Source organism: Neovison vison, chromosome 3, assembly GCF_020171115.1.
Source record: "Neovison vison isolate M4711 chromosome 3, ASM_NN_V1, whole genome shotgun sequence".
Classification (NCBI taxonomy): Eukaryota; Metazoa; Chordata; class Mammalia; order Carnivora; family Mustelidae; genus Neogale; species Neogale vison.
In genome coordinates, this window is record NC_058093.1 from 112,881,274 (window position 1) to 112,902,002 (window position 20,729).

Consider the following 20,729-nt stretch of genomic DNA (forward strand, 5'->3'; position numbering starts at 1 on the left):
CATCAAGGGGGGGACCACACAGCTGTAGCCAATGGCTCCCTCTGCCTGCCAGGCCTCCAGGGGAGGGGAGCTCCTTAGGGCTCTGAGTCAGACTGACATCCCTCCCCAGGCTATCTTCCTCCTGTCTGGCCCTGAGTTCCCCACACCCACCCTCCTGGCCCCATGCCTGACCCTCCCAACTCCGTTCCCACTCCTGCTGCAAATGAACTCCCAAGGCCATGCTGGGTGCTGGCTCAGACCCAAGTGTGGGGTCCTTTGTGTGGCTGCAAGTCCCTCCACCTGTGCAAGGCCAGTGTGTCAGTCTTTACAGGTCCTGGTGGAGTTGCTCTCCTCTCCTTCCAGTGCCCTCCTGCACACCTGGCTTCTTGTGAAACAGCACTGTTTGTCCCAACCTTGTTTCAGTAAACCTCCTTCTCCCCTTTTCTCTCCCTTCAGACACTCCTGCCCTGGCCCACCTCTCAGCCACGGACATATCAAACAATATGGTCTGGCCTGTCTCCCACTGTTTCTAGGGCCACATGGGGCCTGGGCAGAGCAAGACTCAAAGAAAAGCCGGGGCTTTGAATCTTGGACTGAAACTGACAAGACAGCATGCATTTGCTCCATAAAACCAAGACCAAAAGCAGGCAGTGGTGGCTGTTTTGGTGGCCATCACCCACCTATCAGCCAATCTCCTTGCACAGAGCTGGGGAGATCAGCAGGGCAGCTTCCGTACTTCCCAGAAGCCACAGCTCCGACCCCCACTAGAGTAGGGGGCCTCTCTCTGCTAAAGGAGCAGCAGCAGCAGCAAACCATGGGCCCCAAGGGACCTAGGGATGGATCCTCTGCTTGCTGAGGGCACTGCTTTAGGGTGTGGGCCTGGGCAGGCATGGCACCCAGTCAACCCAGGAGAGTGGAAGGCCTAGTGAGATGGGGTATGAGTCAGTCCAGGCTGCAAAGCAGCATGAAGGCCCCACTGCACGCCCTCCTGGGGCTCTGTAGTGAAGTGCACAAGAGGGGTGGCCTCACCAGGCCCAGGAGGGACTCAGAAGTGGGAACACATACCCCTACATACTTCTAAAACTTCTCAAAGTGGGGGCACAAACACAAAGCCCGAATAGTGTCTAGAAGGCTGGCCACAGGATGGTAGCCTCCACCCTTCCTGCCAGCTGAGAAGTCTCCCCTCTGTCATCCAGGTCCTCATTTGCTGAGCGGCATGCTCAGAGGCAAAGAGGTACCATCCCTGAGCTGACACCAACCTCGGTGGGAATCAGAAAACAGAGCAACATAAAGGCTGCAGGCTGGCAAGTGGTGCCAGCTGGGCTGTAACTATCCTGCCTGTCCTCAGAAGCCCCCCCACCCAGGAGGGAAGCACCAAGTCTCTTACAGCCCAACACCCGGGAGCCTCCAGAGCCATAAATGACCCTGTGCAGGGCTCCTCATAAATCCGGGGTTTCTGAGGCTGTGAGAACTTGGCATGCACCCCCAGCCTCCTGTGGGCTGGCTTGCATAGGGCCTACAGGGACAGAAAGGCAGAGAGGACCTCGGGGGTGTCTGGCACCCAGAGCGCACATGTGTGCAGCCTTAGGCCATGGATGAAAGGAGTCTCATACCCCTCAGTATAGACATGGTTGTTTCAGGGCTGCCACAGGCACTGAGAATTAACAATCAACCCTCTGAGGTGCGAGGCTACCTTGAGGCGAGGGCTCCATGAGGAGGGGTCTGTGGCCATGTTGAGCCAGGCAGAAGCTGAACTGGCCATGCTGGACCTCTTAGGTGGTGGTGGCAGTAGGGTGGGGCTTGGGCCCGGTGTGGGGTCCACACGGAGACCACTGCAGGGACAAGCCAACTAAGACAGCCCCCGTTCCTCAGCTCTGTCCTGTGGCCTGTGGGTTCAGGCTCCACACCTCCCAAGGGTGGGGATCTACCCAGTTCTCTCTGCACCTGCCCAGACCCTAAGAGCTGTCCTCTGCCTCTGCTTTCCCCAACATCAGGGCCCAGAGTCTGACCCTGGCTTTGTCTGACTCCTTCCCCAAGACTCTAAGTCAGAGCTCTCTGAGGTAGTAACTCCCACCCCAGCATTATCCATACTGTGCTCTGGACTGTCCTACTCGCTCTGGTGGAGGAAGTAGACCTCTGAAGCATTCCTGGGGGGAATATAAATAGTACAGTGGGTCCTCAAGAAAGGAAACATCAAATTACCATATAACCCAGCAACTCCAGTTTCAGCTATACACCCAAAAGAAGAGCAAGTGGAGACCTGAACAGAAATGCGCACCTGTGTTCACAGCAGCAGGATCCACAATAGCGACAGGCTGAGTCCATCTGCAGATGCATGCATAAGTACAATGTGACATAGCATACAGTCACACAGTGCTCAGGCTGTGTGCTGACACGGGCTTCAGCATGCATAAATCCTAACGACGTGAAGTAAGTGAAGTAAGCTAGCCACAAAAAGGCAAATACTGCAGATTCCGCTTATGTGAGGTCTACAGAGTCATCAAATTCACAGACACAGAGAGTAGATGGTGGTGCCAAAGGCTGAAGGCAGGGACACTAGGAAGTTAGTGTCTCATGGGCAGTTTCAGCTGGGAAGATGGAAAAGTTCTGGAGATGGATGGTGGTGACAGTTGTACAACAATGTGAATGGACTTAAAACCACTGAACTGTGTACTTTTAAAAAAAATGGTTAGAATGGTAAATCTTATGTTATGCATATATGAACAAATTAAAAAAAAAAAAAGGCTCTCTCGTGATAGGGGCTCTGCAGCCAGCCCTGTGCCAGGCAAGTCCTCAAGGAAAAAAACCACGGCAGGCTCCTCAGGAGAGAAGTCATTTCTCTGGGTACAGTCACCCCAAGGGACCCTCAGTGACTAGGTGACAAAGAGAGTCCACCCAGTGAAATCTGCCCCAGTGGGAGTATGTCTGAGAAGGGGGGTACTTCCTCGGCTATCCTGGGGAATTGCAGGACCAAAAAGAAGACCTAGACCACCAGGTGTGGCCTTGGATGGGGCAGAAATGCATGCAGACCCAGCCCAGGACCCAGGGGTGATCTGAGAATCCTGTTTCTGTTCTTTAACTGGACACAGCAGGGGTTCAGCAAGTACCCGTCTCTCACTTTGGGGGCAAGGGAGCACATAGCCCCCTCTCCAGCCCCCATACCACACATCTTATCACATGTGATGCTGGTGACCCGAACTCCACTGGTTGAGGGGGGCCTCACACCCCTAAATACCCTGAGGTGGTGCTCTGCCCCCCTGTCCTATGAATGAATGACAGGGGTGAGCAGGCTCCGGGAGGCTCTGGCTTGGCCCTTGGCTGCAGGACCACCAGCAGGAACCAGCCCTCTGCCCCAGCTCTCAACAAACTGCAAGAAGTCATTACCAACCACAAAAATTGTGAATTCAATCTTATCCAAAACTTGTCATCTTAAGGTAAACAGAATGAATAGCCCTCTTACCCAGGACCCTTCCTCTGGGTTCCAGACACTCCAGCAGGCTGTACTGTCCACCCCAGCCCCATTTGACAGATGAGGAAACAGAGACACAGATAGATCATTCTTGCCTGAGGTCTCACACTGCTGAGGAGCGCAGTGGGGCTTAAGAAGGGTTCTGTCTCTGAAGATCAAGACCTAATCTGTGCCAGGTCCTCAGCAAAGGGTAAAGACACATAAATGACTCAAAACAGGACCCAGCCTGTTTTGAGGGACTCCAGCTGTTGGTGGGACAGAGGCCAGCAGGGTGGGGGCTGTGGTGAAAAGCAGCTCATGGCCCCTCACCAGCTCCCAGTCCTGCAAACACTGTTCATCTGCCAGGCAGAGATACGAGGTCTACAACAGCAAAAACACCAGGCCTCAGCAGGCAGAAGGCTGCCCCACATCTTGGGGCTGGGACCACTGGTCCCTTTTACCATCCAATAAACATCAGGTTTCTCTTTTAAGGCCCAGGCTGGGACAGCAGGAGATGTCAGGCCCTGGTCTGGGTGAGCTAAGTCCCGCTCTACCAACCTCATTTGGCTCTCTCCTTCTGCTCCTTATGCAAAATGGGGGACTTTTCCAGGGACCCCCAACAGATTTCAACCCCAAATTTCTGCACAGAGTCACAGACACACAAGGCATGCACCAAGGGTAGGGCTGGTGTAGGCAAGATTACACCGTAAGTCTCCTGGGTTGGGAAGCTGGGACCCTGGTCCCCAACCCACTTTGGCTAAGGAGCTAAGTTCCTTAGCTCCCTGGGCTGACACTGGGGTTGATAAAGTGGAAACTGTTGCCTAGGACAAAGACCACCACCCTGCTGGAACCTGGTAGGGATGGGGCACACTGGCGCAAATGGTAGGCCCACTCACCCTCTCCACACTGGCCTCAGTGCAGGGCCTTGCCCGTGACCACATGCCATGCCCAGGAAGTATAGTGTCCTGGAGATGCCCGCTCTCCTGACCCTGCACCTCTGGTCTACCTGATGTGCAGTGGTGCATATGGGTCTACTGGGGAGGGGTGGTTTGGGGGGCAGTGGGGGTGTCTACCTGGGGGGCTGTAGGTGGGGGTAGTGGGCATGTGCCTCCCTGAGGTATGGTGTGGGGGGTTTCTGGGGCCTCTGGTCCAGCAGCTGAGCAGCAACTGTGGCTGGAGGTCTACAGTCCCTGCCCCAGGCCTGTCCCTAGTCACCCCTGTCCTCTTCTTCCAATGAGGGAAGGTAGAGGCAGCTGGGCCTCTAGATACAACTATCTGTCCAGTTACCTGTTTGTATTTATCTCTTCAAGTGAGCCTGAAAAACACCTGAGAGGGGAGGGGGAGGAGGAGGAGAGGCTGATGCAGGCGCACAGGGTAGGCTCCATGACTGGAGCCTGGCTTCCTACCTAGCAGTCACACATGCCCTCAGCCCTGCAGTCACATATGTGCTCCCAGTCCCCCTCAGTGCCAGAAGCCCCCACGGTCACTCCAGGAAGCCACCCCAGGGACGAGCCCCAGGCAGCCAAGGCAGCACTAGCTTCAGCCCACCAATGCAGCAGTCTCTTACTCCATCCCAGCCTGGGGTCCTTGCCCGTGGGCACAACCACTCAGGTTGTCTCAGGTGTGGTGAGGGAGGGGTGATGGCAGCCACAGAGAGCACACACGGTACACTGCTCCTCACACCTGCTTAAGAAACAAGGATGGCTGTCAAGGTCATTAGCCGGAACCCCTTCTCCTGGGAGGGCAGTAAGGAGGAAGGGATCCCCAAGGTCCAGCTGTCTGAGGAGTCTGGCCTTTGACCCTCGACAGAACCTCCTGCACAGCCCAGCCCTCCCACCTCTCTGCTGGGGCAAGGGACCTGAGGGGCAGCCTGCCTTGGCTCCAGTCTGCCCCTCCACCCCTCTGCAACAGCAGCAAACCTTCCTTGAAAAGACACATCCTTATAGTCCTGGCCTGCTCTGAGGGGGCTTGACGAGGGATGGCCCAGCTGTGCAGTGGAAAAATTGCTTGGCTCTTAAAGGGGGCTAGTGGGAAGGAATTTCAAATGGGAGGAAACGTCACAAAGTGCGCACCACTTGTAAGGAAAAAAGGGAATTCTTGGTCCAGAATGTTTCTGAGTCACTGCTGGCTCCACAGCTTGAGCTACTGCCAGGAGTGTGTGAGTGTGGGTGTGCAGCTGTGTGTGGCTGTGTGAGTGTGGTGCCTTTCGCGGCCTGTGGTCAGCCTCCCTCCCTCCTGGGGAGGTGGCCATTGTCCCCCAGGTCCGCACGAATGTAGCCGCAGCCCGAGACTACTGCTCTGTGAAGTGGAGGATGGCCTGTGATTGGCAGTGACATGCAGTACTGGCCACAAAAAAAAGGTCTTCAAACTGGAGAAGGGGGCATGCCATGTGGCTGGCCCAAGAAAGGCCAAGGCCTCTGCAGTGGTAGCGCTTGCCTGTCACCTCTTCTCCTGGGTGATGTGCATGGCATGCATGAGGTGGGAGGGGGCTGGGAGCCCAGGAGAGACACTGTGCTCATCACACCAGCGGCTGCCACTTGTGTGTATAATCTGAGCAGAGGAGAGAGATGAATAAACTTCTCCTGACCTCAGGAACACATGGGCAGGTATGAGGCCTGATGGACTGCCTGCTAGAGCCTGGCCCTCCTGGGATCCTCTGGTACCTATGGAACTTGGGGCTCAGCTGGCCTGAGGGCAAGGGAGGGCAGAGGGCTAGGCTCTCCTTGGTGTCCACTGGGTCCTCTCTGTGGCTAAAGTTAAGCCCCAGAAAACATTCTTGCCAGGGCCACAAAGCCAAACGTGTCCCTGAGGAATACGTGGTGGCACCTGGCAACATGTTGGGTGCTGGGAACACGGAAGGCTGCCGGCCCTCCTGACCCCTCACCACATGCTTGCAGCTAGGTCCTGTGCTGTCAGCTAGTGCAGCTGCCTCAGATGGACTCACGGGGGCACAGCAACAGCAGAATGCCTGGTCCCGGGCTCATGACTCCCTGATCAGGTCCCCAGCTTGAGTGTGTACTCCAGGAAAAACCCTGATGATAAATATTTAAACATGGCTTCCTTGTCTACCACAAAATTTTCCATAGCCTTGAGCTTCCTCTTTGCTGCATGCAAGATGAACCAGGCTATGGATGACCTCTGACCACCCCCCACCCCAAGGCTGGGTGTGTTCCTGTGACTGTCTGCCCTCAGTAAGTGGCTGCACCTTACGGAGAGGACCTGAGCCCATCCTGGACCATCTCTCCCTCTCTGAGGACTGGCTCTACAATGACAACTGCCAAGCAGCTGCAGCCATGGGTGTGGCTAGGTCCCAGATGGGCCTCTAGGACACCCGAGTTCAAGTCCCGAGTCCGCTACCTAAGCTACGTGACCTTCGGCAAGTTCCCTAGACTCTCTGAGCCTCTGCTTCCGCTTCTGTAATGGGAGAATAGTGGAGCTACCTCCCAGTGACCTGGACAGTACCTGCCCCTCCACCCACTGGTTCCTGCAGGCCAGTGCCAAGTCCCCGGCGGGTGAGTGGGGGTCCACAGTGCATCCAAATTAAGCCAGAGCAAGATGTCAAAGGACCATAACTTGGAGAAAACCCATATATGGCCTGGCAGATGGGACAGGAGGAACGTCACCCAAGGGAATCAAGGCCCTCATGTTGCCCCTGTTAACTAGAGGGAGCAGACAGTGCAAGCCATGGGGTGTGTCTACTGCCATGACCCCTGGGACCTCCTGCATCTGGGCTGCCTGTCAGACACAGCTGGGCAGCCCTGGCGGGGAAAGATGGGGACCACGATTTGATGTGGGTACCCCTTTCAAGACTGCACAGACGAGGGCTCAGGAAAAACCTGCTGAAGAAATTAAAACAACTCACAAGGCTCCAAGCACAAAGCCCAGGCTGGCTAAGGCTGGGATTTCCTGTTACCTCAGCAGGCAACAGCTGCTGGCCCACAAGGATCAGGCTCCTACGCCAGCTGGCTGTGTGGCCTGGTCAGGGCTCAGAGCTGAGGCAGCCTGGGGGAGGCCATACATGTCTGCAGGCCACCACCCCTAGCCTCTCCGGTAACCAACTATCTTCCCAGGGAGCGTTTCCTCTGGAAATGACCCGGAATAGCTCACATGATGAATGGACAGGGCACTGTTCTGCAGGAGACTGGCTGGGCTGCAGTGCCACTCCTAACCTGGCCACCCTATTTGTGGCATACTGGAAGGGCCATGAAATCAACCCTGTCTCCAGCCCTAGGACCAGACTTCCATGCCTAGCATCACCACAGGCTCCTCTGGCCTGGCGGGCAGATGGACACAGTACCAGAGATGGCAGGGCCCAGGTCGGGGAGCATGCACAGAATGGGGGTGGTGAGAGGGTTGACAGGATCCTGTTCAACCTTGCCCTGCCAAGCAAGGCCCATCTCCCTAGCTAGGTAGGGTTCTTCGTCTGTGGGGAGTCCCTGCCAAATGCAGAACCACTGTGCGGTTCAGACTGGGCCTCACAGACAGCGCCTGTCCTCCAGACAGACAAGGCAGCGTGTGAGGGAGCCCAAGGCACTGGCTGCTGGCCTCTGCTTCTCGAGTCTTCTATGCATCTGACAGGCAAATTGAGGGCTCCATGAGGTCAAACAAGGCCCATAAGCCAGAAGAACGTATCAGGGCACCAGGACCTCTAAGCAAAACTCTCATATTCTGGGAGTCTGCTGGCCTGGTGTGCATTCTGTGCCTCTGGGTGAAGCCCTGCCTGATGCCCGCTGGGTTCCCCTTCCACTCAACTACTCAAGGACAAGGGTTTGCTCCTGCTCTGAACAACCCCACATCAATCTCAGCACCCTCCTTTTATCCACTTGGCTAAAACCTGACTACTTTAACTTGATAAAAACGGTGTTTTCTGCTGAGCACAACTTCCCCTTACAGGACTGGGCTTTCCGACAGTTTGCATCGAATGGGTTAAAGGAGGACTTGGGAGGCCCTGAACTTCCAGGGTTCAGATGGTGGGCCGACAAGCAGCCTTCTGTCTGGACTTGTGTGAGTAGAGCAAGCTGCCCAGACCTGCTTGCCTGCCTGCCTTCTGGCCATGAGGGAACAGAGGAGAGGCGAAACGGGCCTGTGCTTGGAGCTGTGGTCACTCCTCCTTGGGATGAGGGGCCCTGGAGGGCTGCAGGGAGCTGGGCAGGAAGGAGGGCTGAGGCAAGGGTTTGAAGCTGGACAGGTGAGGCCTTGGCTCTGCACGCTGGGCAGGAGCTGCACGCTCAGCAGTGGCTCACCTACTACTCCCTGGCTTTGTGTCTGCCTGGGCAAGGCCTCTCCTTATAGGGCACATTAGAAACCTCCAAATTTCCCTGGGAGGCCATCTGCTCTGCCCTTCCTCTGTTCCACCTGCCTTTGATACCCATGGTACCATCTTGGGCTCCTGGGGAAGCCCATCATTGACACAGCCCTGTTACCGTTCACCATGGCAGGCAGTGTGCTGGCTTGAACTGTGCGACCAGGAGATGCCTGGCTCCCCTTTTGCACATGGGGACCCTGGGGAGGGGGTAACAGGAAGCCCTGGAGCCAGAGGCCTGTGTGCAAATCCCATCTTTGCCAAGTGACAAATTATTCAGGCTCTCTGAGCCATGGTTTCCTCAACTGTGAAGTGGGGCCCCTGAGAATGAGGCATAAGCAAGCACAGCCTGTCAATGAGCGAGTGTGGCAGATCAGTACAGTCACTCTTTGCTCTTGGCCTGCGCCCTTCAGTTGAGGACACCTGCTTGTCCTGCTCCCCAGCCAGCACAGCACACATACAATGTAAGCAGGGTGCACATGGCACAGCAAGTCCACCTCACACAAGCCCCCTCCCCACCCCCGTTAGCTGCAGTCTGGCCGGAGGACCTCTGTCTGTGGCTGCGAAGTTTCCCCCATAGGGAATGGGGACCAGGAGTTCAGAGAATGCCACCCAGCCTGACTGTTCCAAGACGACACCCCCATCCTGCCTCTTGCTGCTGCGATGCAAACGCCAAACTCGGTGTCTGCTGGTTCTCTTTTTCCAAGGACACCAATGCTCCAGAAAAGTAAATATTTACACGTGAGGCTCTCAAGCTCATAACTCGGCAGGGAGATGCTCACCCGCTGCCCATGTTCGTTCATGAGCCCTGTGGCAGCAGGAGCTAATCCTCAGATGGACAGTGATGCATGGGCCACTCCTCCCAGGCCAGCTGGGGATGCGGTCTAGAAGCAAATGCTTCGTGTATGGGGCTGGGGCCATGTGGAGCTTTGGCGGTTGGGTACATTCTAAGGCCTGGGGATGACTAGAGGAAGGTGCAGGAACCTCGTCCACAGAGGATGACTGTGCAGGGACTGCCCTTAGCAGACAGGGACAGGCACCAGAGTGGAGGCCAAGGCAGTGGTGTCTGGCTCCTGACCTAGGCCTCGCTCTGGGGAAGCCCTGCCTTGGTTTTCACTGGATGGGAAGGAGGCTCTTGCGACTTCAGAACAGTGGTTCCAGGCTCTGGTTTCGACTGCAGGAATCTTTCCCCAATCCAATCTCACAGGGACCCCAACAACAAGGATCTATGGGTGTGAGATGAGAGGCAGGAGGACCCCATACTTGTTTGGCTTTCTGGGCTCGGCTTATGCAGTGGCTGCCCTGGGAGCTGCTGAGGGCTTCCAAGGAAGGCCCTCAGGGATCCCTACTGTAGGAAGGATGGCTGGTTAGTCAGCCATCTGTCCATCTTCTCAGTCTTCCAGGCCTCTGGCTGAGCTCCAATGATAGGGGGTCCCAAAGGGGTTCCAAGGTCAGCAGGTACACTCCCCTCCATTCCCTGCACGTGTACTCGGTGCCATGGGCTGGAGGGCAGAGGCCTAGCTGGCCTGCCTGGCCCACACCAGCACAGGCATCAGTAAACCAAATGCTCACAGTGACTTGCAGTATGGAAGTGGGGAGCACAGAACCCACAAAACTTCATACTAGGAGACAACTCAGGACAGAAAACAGCCCAGAGACACAAACAGGTAAGTGGCGCAACCTTGTAATAGGATGCTTGTCTCACCAGCCACAGGGACAGGCGCTAAGACCACGGCGGTCCATCTCACAGCTGCTGGCCTGGCAAAGATGACAGTGTCTTTCGTCAGGCCACATGGTGGGGGCACATCAGGCACAGTGTGGGGGATAGACCTCAGGCATGGCGTCATGGACCATCTGCCCTCCAGCCCACTCCCAGGGACATGAGAGGAGGGGTGGCCAGGCCTGGCTACTGCCACCTGGTTTGTGAAACACTCCTCCTGTCTGCTCTTGGAACAAAGCACGGGAAAAAAAGAGATGTGTCTAGACAAACTTGATGTTAAATCCAGCAGTCGATGAATTAAATATGCATGTCATGGACCAACATGGATAAATCTCAACAACAAGGCTGAGTGAAGAAAGCAAGTTGCACAAGGTCAAGTACAGTCTGATGCAGATTCTGAAAGGTGCATAAACAGTGCTAGGTGCTGTTTAAGGGATACATGTCTGCAGGAAAAATATACAAAAGGGTGCTGACAACCACGAAACACAGACAGTGGCGAGGGGGGCAAAGGGGCAGAGGGGAGTCACAGTAGGCTGCCTTGGCATCCCTGTTTTAAACCTTCCAGTCTGCAGTGAGGACAAAGGAACTGGCGCCCCAGGTCACAGCCACCACCAAGTGAAGACACGAGCCTGCCACATCACACCCATCAGCGACCGTTGGAAGGAGAGCACAGCCCGATGGCTTGCTTGATATCCAGGGAGGAAGCACAGAAAAGCCCTTGATGGGAAGGAACAGGGTGGGTCCCCAGTGCCATTGCCCGGGGTGAACAGGAAACCCCCATGGCTGAAGCACTGGCACGTCTCACATCTCAGGTTGTCATGTTGGAAAGCCAGTGATGCTTGGTGGATGTCCCACACGATGGGACCCTAGCTAGCTACCTAGACTTCGAGTGCTGTAAGGAAGCCTCCTGCTGGCCCTCAAGCTGACCACCACAGGTTCCAAATGCCTACCTGGTCCTGAAGGTCCCTTCCCTGTCCTCTGAGAGAGGGGATGCACTGTGGCCTCTTGTAAAACAGTCTCCAGCACCAGGCACATTCCAACTACTCCCCTGAGACAGGCACTGTCAGTATGCCCATTTTACAGATGGTAAAACTGAGGTCACAGAGCTCGAAGAGTGGTAGAACCAGGATTTGACCCAGCTGGTCCGGCTCCAAGCCTGGGGCCCCCACCCTTGCTCTGCTGTCCACCCTGCCCACCTGCTCTTCCTGCTCTCCCACTGGCTTTGAGCTGTTTCCTCCCACTGGCTTCTTTGCTGCCAGGCTGCCCATGGATGGCCTTTGTCCTTCCAAGCTTCGGTGGGCAGTGAGAAGCTTATGGATCTGGCTACCTGCTGGGGTCTGGTTTGTCTGACGCCTCCTGCTACGCCCAGGCAGGCAAGGGCAACAGGGCTCAGAGAGTTCCAGGCATACCTGGGTCCCAGGCTGGGGCGACTCAAGGGCTCAGAAGTTCAGGTGTACACCCTGGTGCATCGCAGCAGTCTCCAGAGACCCAGGGTCCCTTGCTCCTGCCTGGCCACTGACCTCCTTCAACTCCACAGCTTTATAAACAATTAACTGCAGGGTTTTAATCTCTCTAGTTACCATCTTTCTAGACAATTATTGATTTGCTGTGACCCCTTCTCTACCCCCCATTTGGGCCTTTTAAACGTTCCTCGTGTAAACACATGGAGGCAGCTGTGCTGCTCACATGCGGCCCTCGGAGCTGGGCCAGATGCACAGCTGTTTGGGGCCGCCTCTCACTGAAGCCTCTGGCCCGCCACCACAGCAAGCCTCATGCTGGGCTGTGGCAAGCCACTGACAGTCGCCTTCACTCGAGGGCCTGGGCCCCACTCCTGGCCATGACTTGGATCGCAGAATTCTAGAGGGTTAGAGAGGGGCTCCTTTAAGACCCAAACATAATCTGGGGCTGGAAGGACTATGCAGTCACGGAGGTGATGAACAACAAATCATTGGTTCCTCTGGAGAACCAAATGACAAACTCCATATCCCCATTTTTGAGATGGGGAAACAGGCTGCCTAGGGGGCTCCCCTTTCCTCCTCTAGTTCCTTGTGAAGGCCCCGAGTTGCTGCCTGGACTCTGTGGAAGGAACCCAAAGTGAGTCCCACCTGTCTCCATCCACACTGGGGCCTCAGAGCCCCGTCTACACAGAGAGGACCCATGAGCTTCTGTGGAACTTGGGATGTCAGTCCCCACAGGCAGCCCTGGTGAAAAGAGGCCCCAGGATGGTTGGCTAAGTGAATGAAGGACCAGCAGCTGCGGTGGGGGTGGGGCCTGAGAGTGGTCCATGCGCTCTGGAGGAAGCCTCCAGAGAGGTGGAAGCAGACAGCACTGCAGGGAAGGGCTGCTGGCTGGCCTGTGGGGCTGTGCTGCCCAAGCAGAGCTCCTAGCTCCCAGAGCTGGCCAGAGCCTGGTCAGAGGCTGCGGGTGGCTGTGGGAGAGAAGGGCTGCCCCAGCTGGTTTCTGCTCCCCCATCAAGGAAAACAGGCCCCAGGCCCAGGCTGGGGCAGCACGTGTGTGGTCTTCAGTGGCTGGACAGCCTATGCCCACCATCCTCCCAGCTGATCCTGATGTCCTCTAACAGGTGTCCATGGCGGGCAGCCTGGGATCAACATGCTAACTATCTGGTGTGTGGCTATGTACACGCCACACTTCCAGAATAACCAGCCCTGCAAGCTAGGAACTTGGGACACAGCCACTCAGGAGCCTTGTGGGGGAAACAGAAATTGGACTACAGGTCCCACAGCCTGAAAGTGATGGGCCTACATTCAGGGGCGGCCTGGACACCAGCACCTGGGCCTCTGTCTGAATCTTTGTAGCTGGGATAGCACCTCACCCCAGGGGCCCTGGTAACCTGAACAGAGAGCAAAAACTCAACAGGAAGAAAAAGAGCCAGTGGAGTTCTGGAAGAGGCTGGAGAGACAGAAACCTACCTGCAAACACATCTCCTCATCTGTGAGTGCTGGCAAGTAAGGCCGACGTATAGGCCTCAAGGAAAAGGAGAGCAGGGTTGCCAATAAGAAGGGTCCACGTGGTTATAAATAATTGCTGAGAAGTACTTAGAAACCATCTTCTCAGGAGAGAGCCTGAGCGCCCTGCCCATTTTTCAAACCTCCCACAGACCAGCTGAATTGTGTGCTGGTGGGAATCACACAACCCCTCCACCAGGGCCAGGTGGCGGGCTGGTGGCTGCAGGCCCTCAGGACCCCTGGGGACAAGCGGATCACATGGGAGGGCATCGGGGGGCACTGGCCAGGCTGTGAGGGAGGCCCTATGCACTGACACAGACGGCTGCCAGCAGCACCGCCGAGCTACCCTGCCAGACCCAAGGGGATGGTGCCTGATTCTTGTCTCACTGCTACTCGGGCGAAGGCCGCCAGATGTTTTCCAGTAAAGTGACAACACGGGTCTGCGTGTGAAATTGCCCGTGTCTGCCCAGAGCCTTGGAAGCTGCATGTGCTGAACCTGGCTGGTCTGCCTGAATGGTTGGCTATTGTTCTCAGCCACAGACAGTCTTCCTGGCTGGGCATGGGGGGCCTGGTGCAGCAGAGGGCTGGTGGGGCAAACAGGCTTCGGGATAGACATCTCAATGTCAGTTCCTAGCTCTCCAGGTTGAGGGACTCTGCAAGTTACCCACATTTTTGGGGCCTAGACTTCCTTAGGTGGGAAATTGGGACAATCATCATATGCTCCATTGTTGGGGTGGTGAGGCCAAATGAGATGACCCATCCCAAGTACCCACTGAGTGCTTGGGGGACAAGAGCCAGCCTCCTTTCTGTACCCTGGCCTCCCCAAATTTGGGTCCCCATAGCGCAGCACCCCTCTCCTTCAGCCCCAAATGGCAGAGCTGCACCTGGCTCTGCACAGGGCCAAAAAGCAGATGAGCACGTATGTGGGGTGACTGGGCATGGCTCCTTCCAAATCCCCGAGGTTTAGACCACCTCTAAGGGTCCAATGCACCAAGCAGGACTACTGGATAAAAACCACAGAGAGACACATTTTGCTGATTTAAGAAAGTAAATTCTTTTCAAACCCACAACACTGTTCAATACCAAACGGGCACCCAAATGTGGCAATATGGTAAGGTGCACACTTTCCCAAAAGCAACTTCACACTCAACACTGACAGTATTTGAACCTTCAGACCTTACAACTCAGAAATCCGTCTCCTATGAGCTTACAAAGAAAATCAGAGCTACGGAAAACCTTTACACACGAGGACACTCACTCCAGCATTACTTACAGGAGCCAGAAATGGGAAATCTGCACGTTCAACAACACAGCAGAACTAACAAGGCACCCAGAGGGGGGGGGGTCATCTGCAGCTATTAAAATATTAAGTTTTTAATAAGAAAAAAACAACATTTATGGGGAATTTACATTACGGTTTCAATTATAGTAAAAAAAAAACAAAAAACAAGAAACTATGTGTGAGAAATACAGTTTTTTTTTCTCTTTTATGTTTTCCTCCCAATTATCACATAATTACAACAACAACAACAACAACAACAACAACAACAAAAGAATGAGATGTGAAAGAAAAAGACTCAGAGTCCTTTAAGGATGACAAAGCCAGGCCTCCGGTGACCGCCTGCCACTCCCCAAGTACAGCAGCTGAATCTCTCATTCTGCCAACTGAGAAAGAAAAAAAAAAGACGAGGGGCCTCACAGAACCCAGGGGTAGGAGCTGGGCCCCCTTGGAAAGGCTCTCTGACCCGGGAGCAGACAGTCTGCAGATCAGAGCTAGCCCACTACAGCACAGTGGTCCAGCCCACTCTGCATGGCTCCAGGTTTTATAAGTGAGGGGCCTAGAAGGACAGGAAGCCCTGGTCTTGCAAGTCCTCAGTGCTTTAAAGAAAACATGAGTTACACAGATAACCTCACAAGCCAGAGCACCATTTAACATAATGCTATTTGACAGTAAGCTATTTGAAAGTTTGCCTTCTCATGCATTTGCCTAAAAAAAAGATGTGTTTTGTTTTGGCTATGAATGAAAATCTAATTCTAAACACCTTGACCTCACATTCCCCTCATCTCCAAGCAAGGCTTCCCTGGATGGTTCAGGCCATGGTGACACCCAGCCAGGTCCCTTAAGTGGCTGGGCCCCATTCATGGGTTCCAATCATGTGCTCTAGGTAGCATCTGCCCCAGTGTAGGCAAATGCAGGCCTTGTCCCTTGATCACGTATGAGAGAGTAACTGTGAAGGCAAGTTGGAAATTGTTGAGTGCCACAGAAAGAACTGTTAGAAAAATGCCTGAATCTTAAGTCTGCTCAACCTGGCTGAGCCCACTAAGGGGCCCCTGAGCCCCTCTGGGACCAGCACTACACTCAAGGCTGACTCTAATTCTCATTCACTAGAGGACTCATGGAGGGGCACAGCTCCTGGAGAGGGTGTGGGGCCAGGAAAAGAACATTCTAGTTGGTGCCAACACGTGGGCAGTACCCACTCCGCATCTGGCCAGTGCCAGATGCTGTGGACATGCCAGGATGGCCAAGGGCATCTAAGGCAACAGGATGCTGCCAGGGAAGTCTTCCTGGAAGAAGGGGAAGCAGAGGCTGAAGGGTGGAGAGAAGCCAGCAGAGGAGTGGGGGGAGAGGACAGCATGCTGGGGCAGAAGGTAGCAAAGGCTGAGCTGAGAGCACTGGCAGATTTCTGGAACACAGAGGAACTCAGCATTGTGGAGGGTACATGACCAGAAATGAGGCTGGGCACTAAGAGGGCACAAGCCATTGATTCTAGAGCTCCCACACAGCAGTATCACAGATGCTGGCAACCCACCAGGAGCTCCTGGGGGGCCCTGCTGTAGAGGGTCTGGCTATGCCCAATACCCCATGGAAGTGACCTGGAAGCCATACTGGGGACCCAAATGCTCCTGGTGGCTCCAGATGAAGCCTACACAATTTCAGGAATTTCCAGGGCCACCCAGGCTAGACCTCAACCGTGTCTCCTCTTCTGTCCCCTTTAGGCAGATGAGAAGAGGAAGGAGAGACATTCTGGCCATTAGAACAATTATGACTCTACCAAATGACACAGAGCATGGGGTGCAGAGACACTAACTGAAGTGATCCTTGACAACACCTGGGCAGCCACTTGCCAGCTGCCTCTGGGCAGCCTCACTACTGCAAAGTCAGTCCTTCTTGGAGGCCTTTCAAGTACACTGGCTGATGTGAGCAGGTGTGGCAGCCCCCTCAGTGGACACAGGCCATATAACAGGGACCTACTGATGCATTGCTCACTCACCTTTTTCTCTCTTTCAACTGAGAAGTACTAAACACTGCTAGAAGTTGCAAACTGTATTCCAGGAAGGTACATCTCCCCACCTTGAAGTTTGTCACCACAACACCTGCCCAGCTAGAACCCCCAAGGCTGATGCTGTGTGATGGGGAGGTTCTGAAGCCATGGAAAGCCCCACTCCATTAAGTCATAGGGCCTGCCTCTCGTAGGCCCCCCCAGTACCACAGACACTAGCACCAGGAATTGGGAGAGGCTTCGTGCAGTTTCTAGAAGCACTCCTCATGGCAGGGGAACATTTGTTCACGCCCTGCGACATGCCTGGCCCTGAGGAGCAGGGAGGAAGGAAAGGTCCTCACCCTAAGCCCAGATCCCCAGGGACCTGTCAGAGTGGCTCTCAGAGCCAGGCCCATCCTCTCCTCAGTTACCCAGCCAAGTGGTCACTCCAGCACTCACAGGGCCATGAGAGAGAACAAGCCATAGATTTCTGGGAGGAGGGCAAGGGTGACATCTGGGGCTCCTGAAACCAGGCATCCCGTGGAATCTCGGCACTGACAATACTTGTCCAGAGCGGTGTGGGGTCCCTGGGGCAGGTGGGAGAACTGTATCCCTATCTTCAAAAGCACCCTGGTCCAGTCCCAGACTATAGGAACACTCAGCAGGTGAACCTTAGTCAGATGAGCTTATAAACACACAAAGCCTAGATGACCCTGCCTGTCAGGGAAGCTCATCAAAAAAGCAATCTACCTAGCCTCTGGAACAGAAATGAAGGGAGTGGGGGAGAACAGCACAGATGAAGTTCTGTCACCTGCTTCATGGCACAGGAGAGGGAGGGCCTTTTGAGGACCCTGGAAACCCTGCCTCCACCTGGCCTGCATGCTGCTGAGCTCAGCAACGTCCAGGCAGAGGGGCTGGCAGCCCACCATAGCAAGAGGCATCCGGCTGACTAGGCAGGCATTTTCTATTCTTGCTACACACGCCCACCCTGAAGAGTGGGTGCTGGGCCTCCCTCGTGCGACACACGGGGGCCCTTTCTGCTGCACTTGGTCTCCCGACTCTTCTCTGAAAGGGTGGCTGGGCTCTTGCTCTGGTGGACAAACTCCAGAAAAGGAAGGTCAGGGGCCCTTCATTCTGGTGACACAAAGGGAAACAGCCTCAGGAGATAGACCGCAGAAAGAGTGTCCTGGTCTTGGCAGCCCCCTGAACAAGTTCCACACACTGTTACCTCTGGGATTCTCCCAGGCTAATTCCCTCTGGCAAACAAGATGGTACTTACTCTCATCCCCACTCCTGTAGGCAGGGAGGTGCCCCCCCTGGGCCTATTTGGGTTGGTCAGTGCCCACTTCTGGGGAACTACAGTCTTGGTGGGCCAGCAGCTGCAAACCTCAGACCCTGGCTCAGCACGGAGTGGCTGACCACGGGGACAAAGGGGTGGGAGGTGGGCACTACATCAGGAAAATGCATGCAGAGTAGACCAAACGCTGAACAGGAAGCAAGACTTTAAAGGCTTTGGAATGGTAGATCTGTTACCAGTGGAGAATTAAGAGACCTGTAACACCACCTCACAGGCTCGCAGCTGCCATCTGGGGGCAGGGGGTGGGGCAGCCAAGAGAAAGTAAGATGTCCTCTGACCCTAGCTCCAGTGCCCTAATTTCCTGGCAGTTTGGGCAGACCACAGGAGGACTGAAGAACTGAGCAGGACAACAATGCCACGGACCACGCTTAACTGTGGACTGGCCAGATTCTCAATCTTTATCCCCCAAACACACCAGAGACCCTGCCCCATCTTGACCCAGAAGAGTGCCAACAAACACACCTACTCGGTTCACAGAAGCTCCCCCACCCCCAGCCTGTAAGTGCAGTCCTAAGACAAATAGAGAAGATAAACAAAAGACAGGCAAGAAGACCTCATTTCTGGCCCTTCCCAGCCCAGATATCATGGGGAAAAGGCCCCAAAGCACCAATATGAACAGGAATAAAGAGTCCAATTTTAAGCTCTAGAAACCCAGCCTGCCCTCTGGTTGTGATTACAAAGGTTGTGGTTACAAAGTGCTTCCCAGGAGAGCTGCCCCCGACACAGGTCAGCCCGGAACTCCAACCTCCACAGAAATGGGGGGCAGCCAAGGAAAGTGACTGAATAGGTACCTCTGACCAACTCAGCTCCCCCAATCTAGCAGTCGGTCTGCTTTTGCTTCTCTTTCAGAGAGAGCTTGCAACCGGTTCTGGCCCAACTGGTGAGGGCAGGCAGCACTGCCTCCTCCCTGCCCCCAGCCCCAAGTCACACTCAGGCCTTTGTTCTACCTGCACACGCCGGCAGACTGAGCCCACCCCTTTCCCTGTCAGCTCTTCTCCAGCCCTCTCCAGGCAGGATGGGGGCGGGGGGTTGCTCACAGGTGCAGGGGGAGAGGCACTTCACTTCGCTCACTTCCGCTCTGGGTGCGTAAGCGGCTAAGGTAAGTGAACATTCCAGGTGGGCGACACAGAACCCACTTTCCCGCCAGACGACACCAGGCCAGCCGGACCCACAGCTGGGGCGGGCCAGATTTTACACTGGCCCATGGGACAAGGCAAGTGATAGCCCCAGGATAATGGGCTGTAACCCGAGGGAAGCTCAGGCACTGCAAAACCTGGGCGGCGAGGGTGGTGGAGGAGAGAAGTTGAAAGGTGAGGAGGTGGAAAGAGTGAAAATAGAGGGCAGGGTGACAACGGGCCGCAGCAGATCAACTGAAAGCTCCGGGCGCCCAGCAGGTCGGCAGGGGGTCCAGAGAGGTTGCGGCGAGTGGGGGCCCCAAGAAAAAAGGAGATGAGGGCAGGGAGGGCAAGGAACGTAGAGCGGGCCCAGGGCAGCCCAGCGGGGGCACGGTTCCGGGGCAGCCGGCGCCAGCTGGGACCCCGTCGCTCCGGGCGCTCACCTGGGCGTGCGCAACGCGGCGGGGTCGCGACGGTCCAGCACGCCGGGCACGCAGTTGGTGAGCTCGGTCCAGTCGGCGTGCAGCCCGCAGCTCCAACCCGTAGAAAAGCGGGAGAAGAGCCAGGTCTCGCGGCGGTTGGGTCGGTAGCAGGTGCACTTCTTCTGGCCGGGCCGGCAGTCGCAGGGCACCTCGAGGCGCACGTTCTGCACGAGGTGGCGGCCGAAGGTGGTGCCACCGGTCTTCTGGATGTGCAGGAAGACAATCACATCGTCGCCCTTCATGTCGAACCGCAGCGAGCGCTCCAGCTCGCGCACCGGGAAGTAGTACTTCTTTTCGTAGTGAGGGTCGGGTGTGGGGAAGAGGTCCAGGTCGTCAGGCGGCGCGCGGCCGCCGGGCGCGCCCAGGCTCAACCCCGGGCCCGCGTACTGGTACAGGATGAGCATGAAGCACGCTGAGCCCGCCACCACCAGCACGAACTTGCTGGCGCGCTCAACCATGGTCCTGCCGCCGGCGCGCCGCCGCCGCATGTGTCACCATCGCCGGCGGCGCGGGGCGCGGGGCCTGGGAGGGCGGGGGGCGCGGGCGCAGCTGCCTTCGCCGCCGCCGCCCGCGCTCCGGCCCGGCCCGGTTACTCGGCTCCCAGGCCGCCCGCAACGGCACGGGCCCCGGCCCTGCGCGGCGCCATGGCTGCTCTCCGCCCGGCCCCGGCTCCGGCTTCCCGGGCCCGACCTCGGGCTCGGTTCCGGCTCCGCTCCAGTCCCGGCCCCGGCCCCGGCCCCGGCCCGCGCCCCCTGCGGCCCGGTGCCGGCCACCCTGCTCCGCGCAGCGCCGAGAACGCTCTGCGCCGCCCCGCGCGCCGCCGCGTCTCCGCAGTCCGCCGCCGCCCCGCCCCGGCCCGCCCCCGGCCCGCCCCCGCGGCGCCTCTTGCCGTTGTCGCCCGCTCCGATCCTCGGCTCCGCCCCCTGGAGCTCGCGGGGCCTCCGCGGGTTCTGGGATCCGGGTCTGTGGCGGTGGCCGGAACGCTCAGAGGAGGGCCGACGCCGACTGGGAAGCGTTTCCTGTCCGAGAGTCGCGGGGAGCGACTAGGGAACTAGGGAACAAGGGTGCGGGCGGCCCTTCTGGGCTAGAGCGGGGCGCAC

General features: G+C 56.4%; 1 protein-coding gene across 1 annotated transcript in view; it reads right to left on the minus strand.

The window, feature by feature from the left end:
* HS6ST1 (heparan sulfate 6-O-sulfotransferase 1) overlaps positions 1-20,388 on the minus strand; it is a 44,104-nt gene extending 23,716 nt beyond the window's left edge. The window contains exon 1 of the mRNA XM_044242733.1: positions 19,591-20,388. Coding sequence (XP_044098668.1) covers positions 19,591-20,117 — 527 coding nt within the window. The 5' untranslated portion in view covers positions 20,118-20,388. The remainder of the gene's footprint in view (positions 1-19,590) is intronic.
* Between the last annotated feature and the right edge of the window lie 341 nt (positions 20,389-20,729).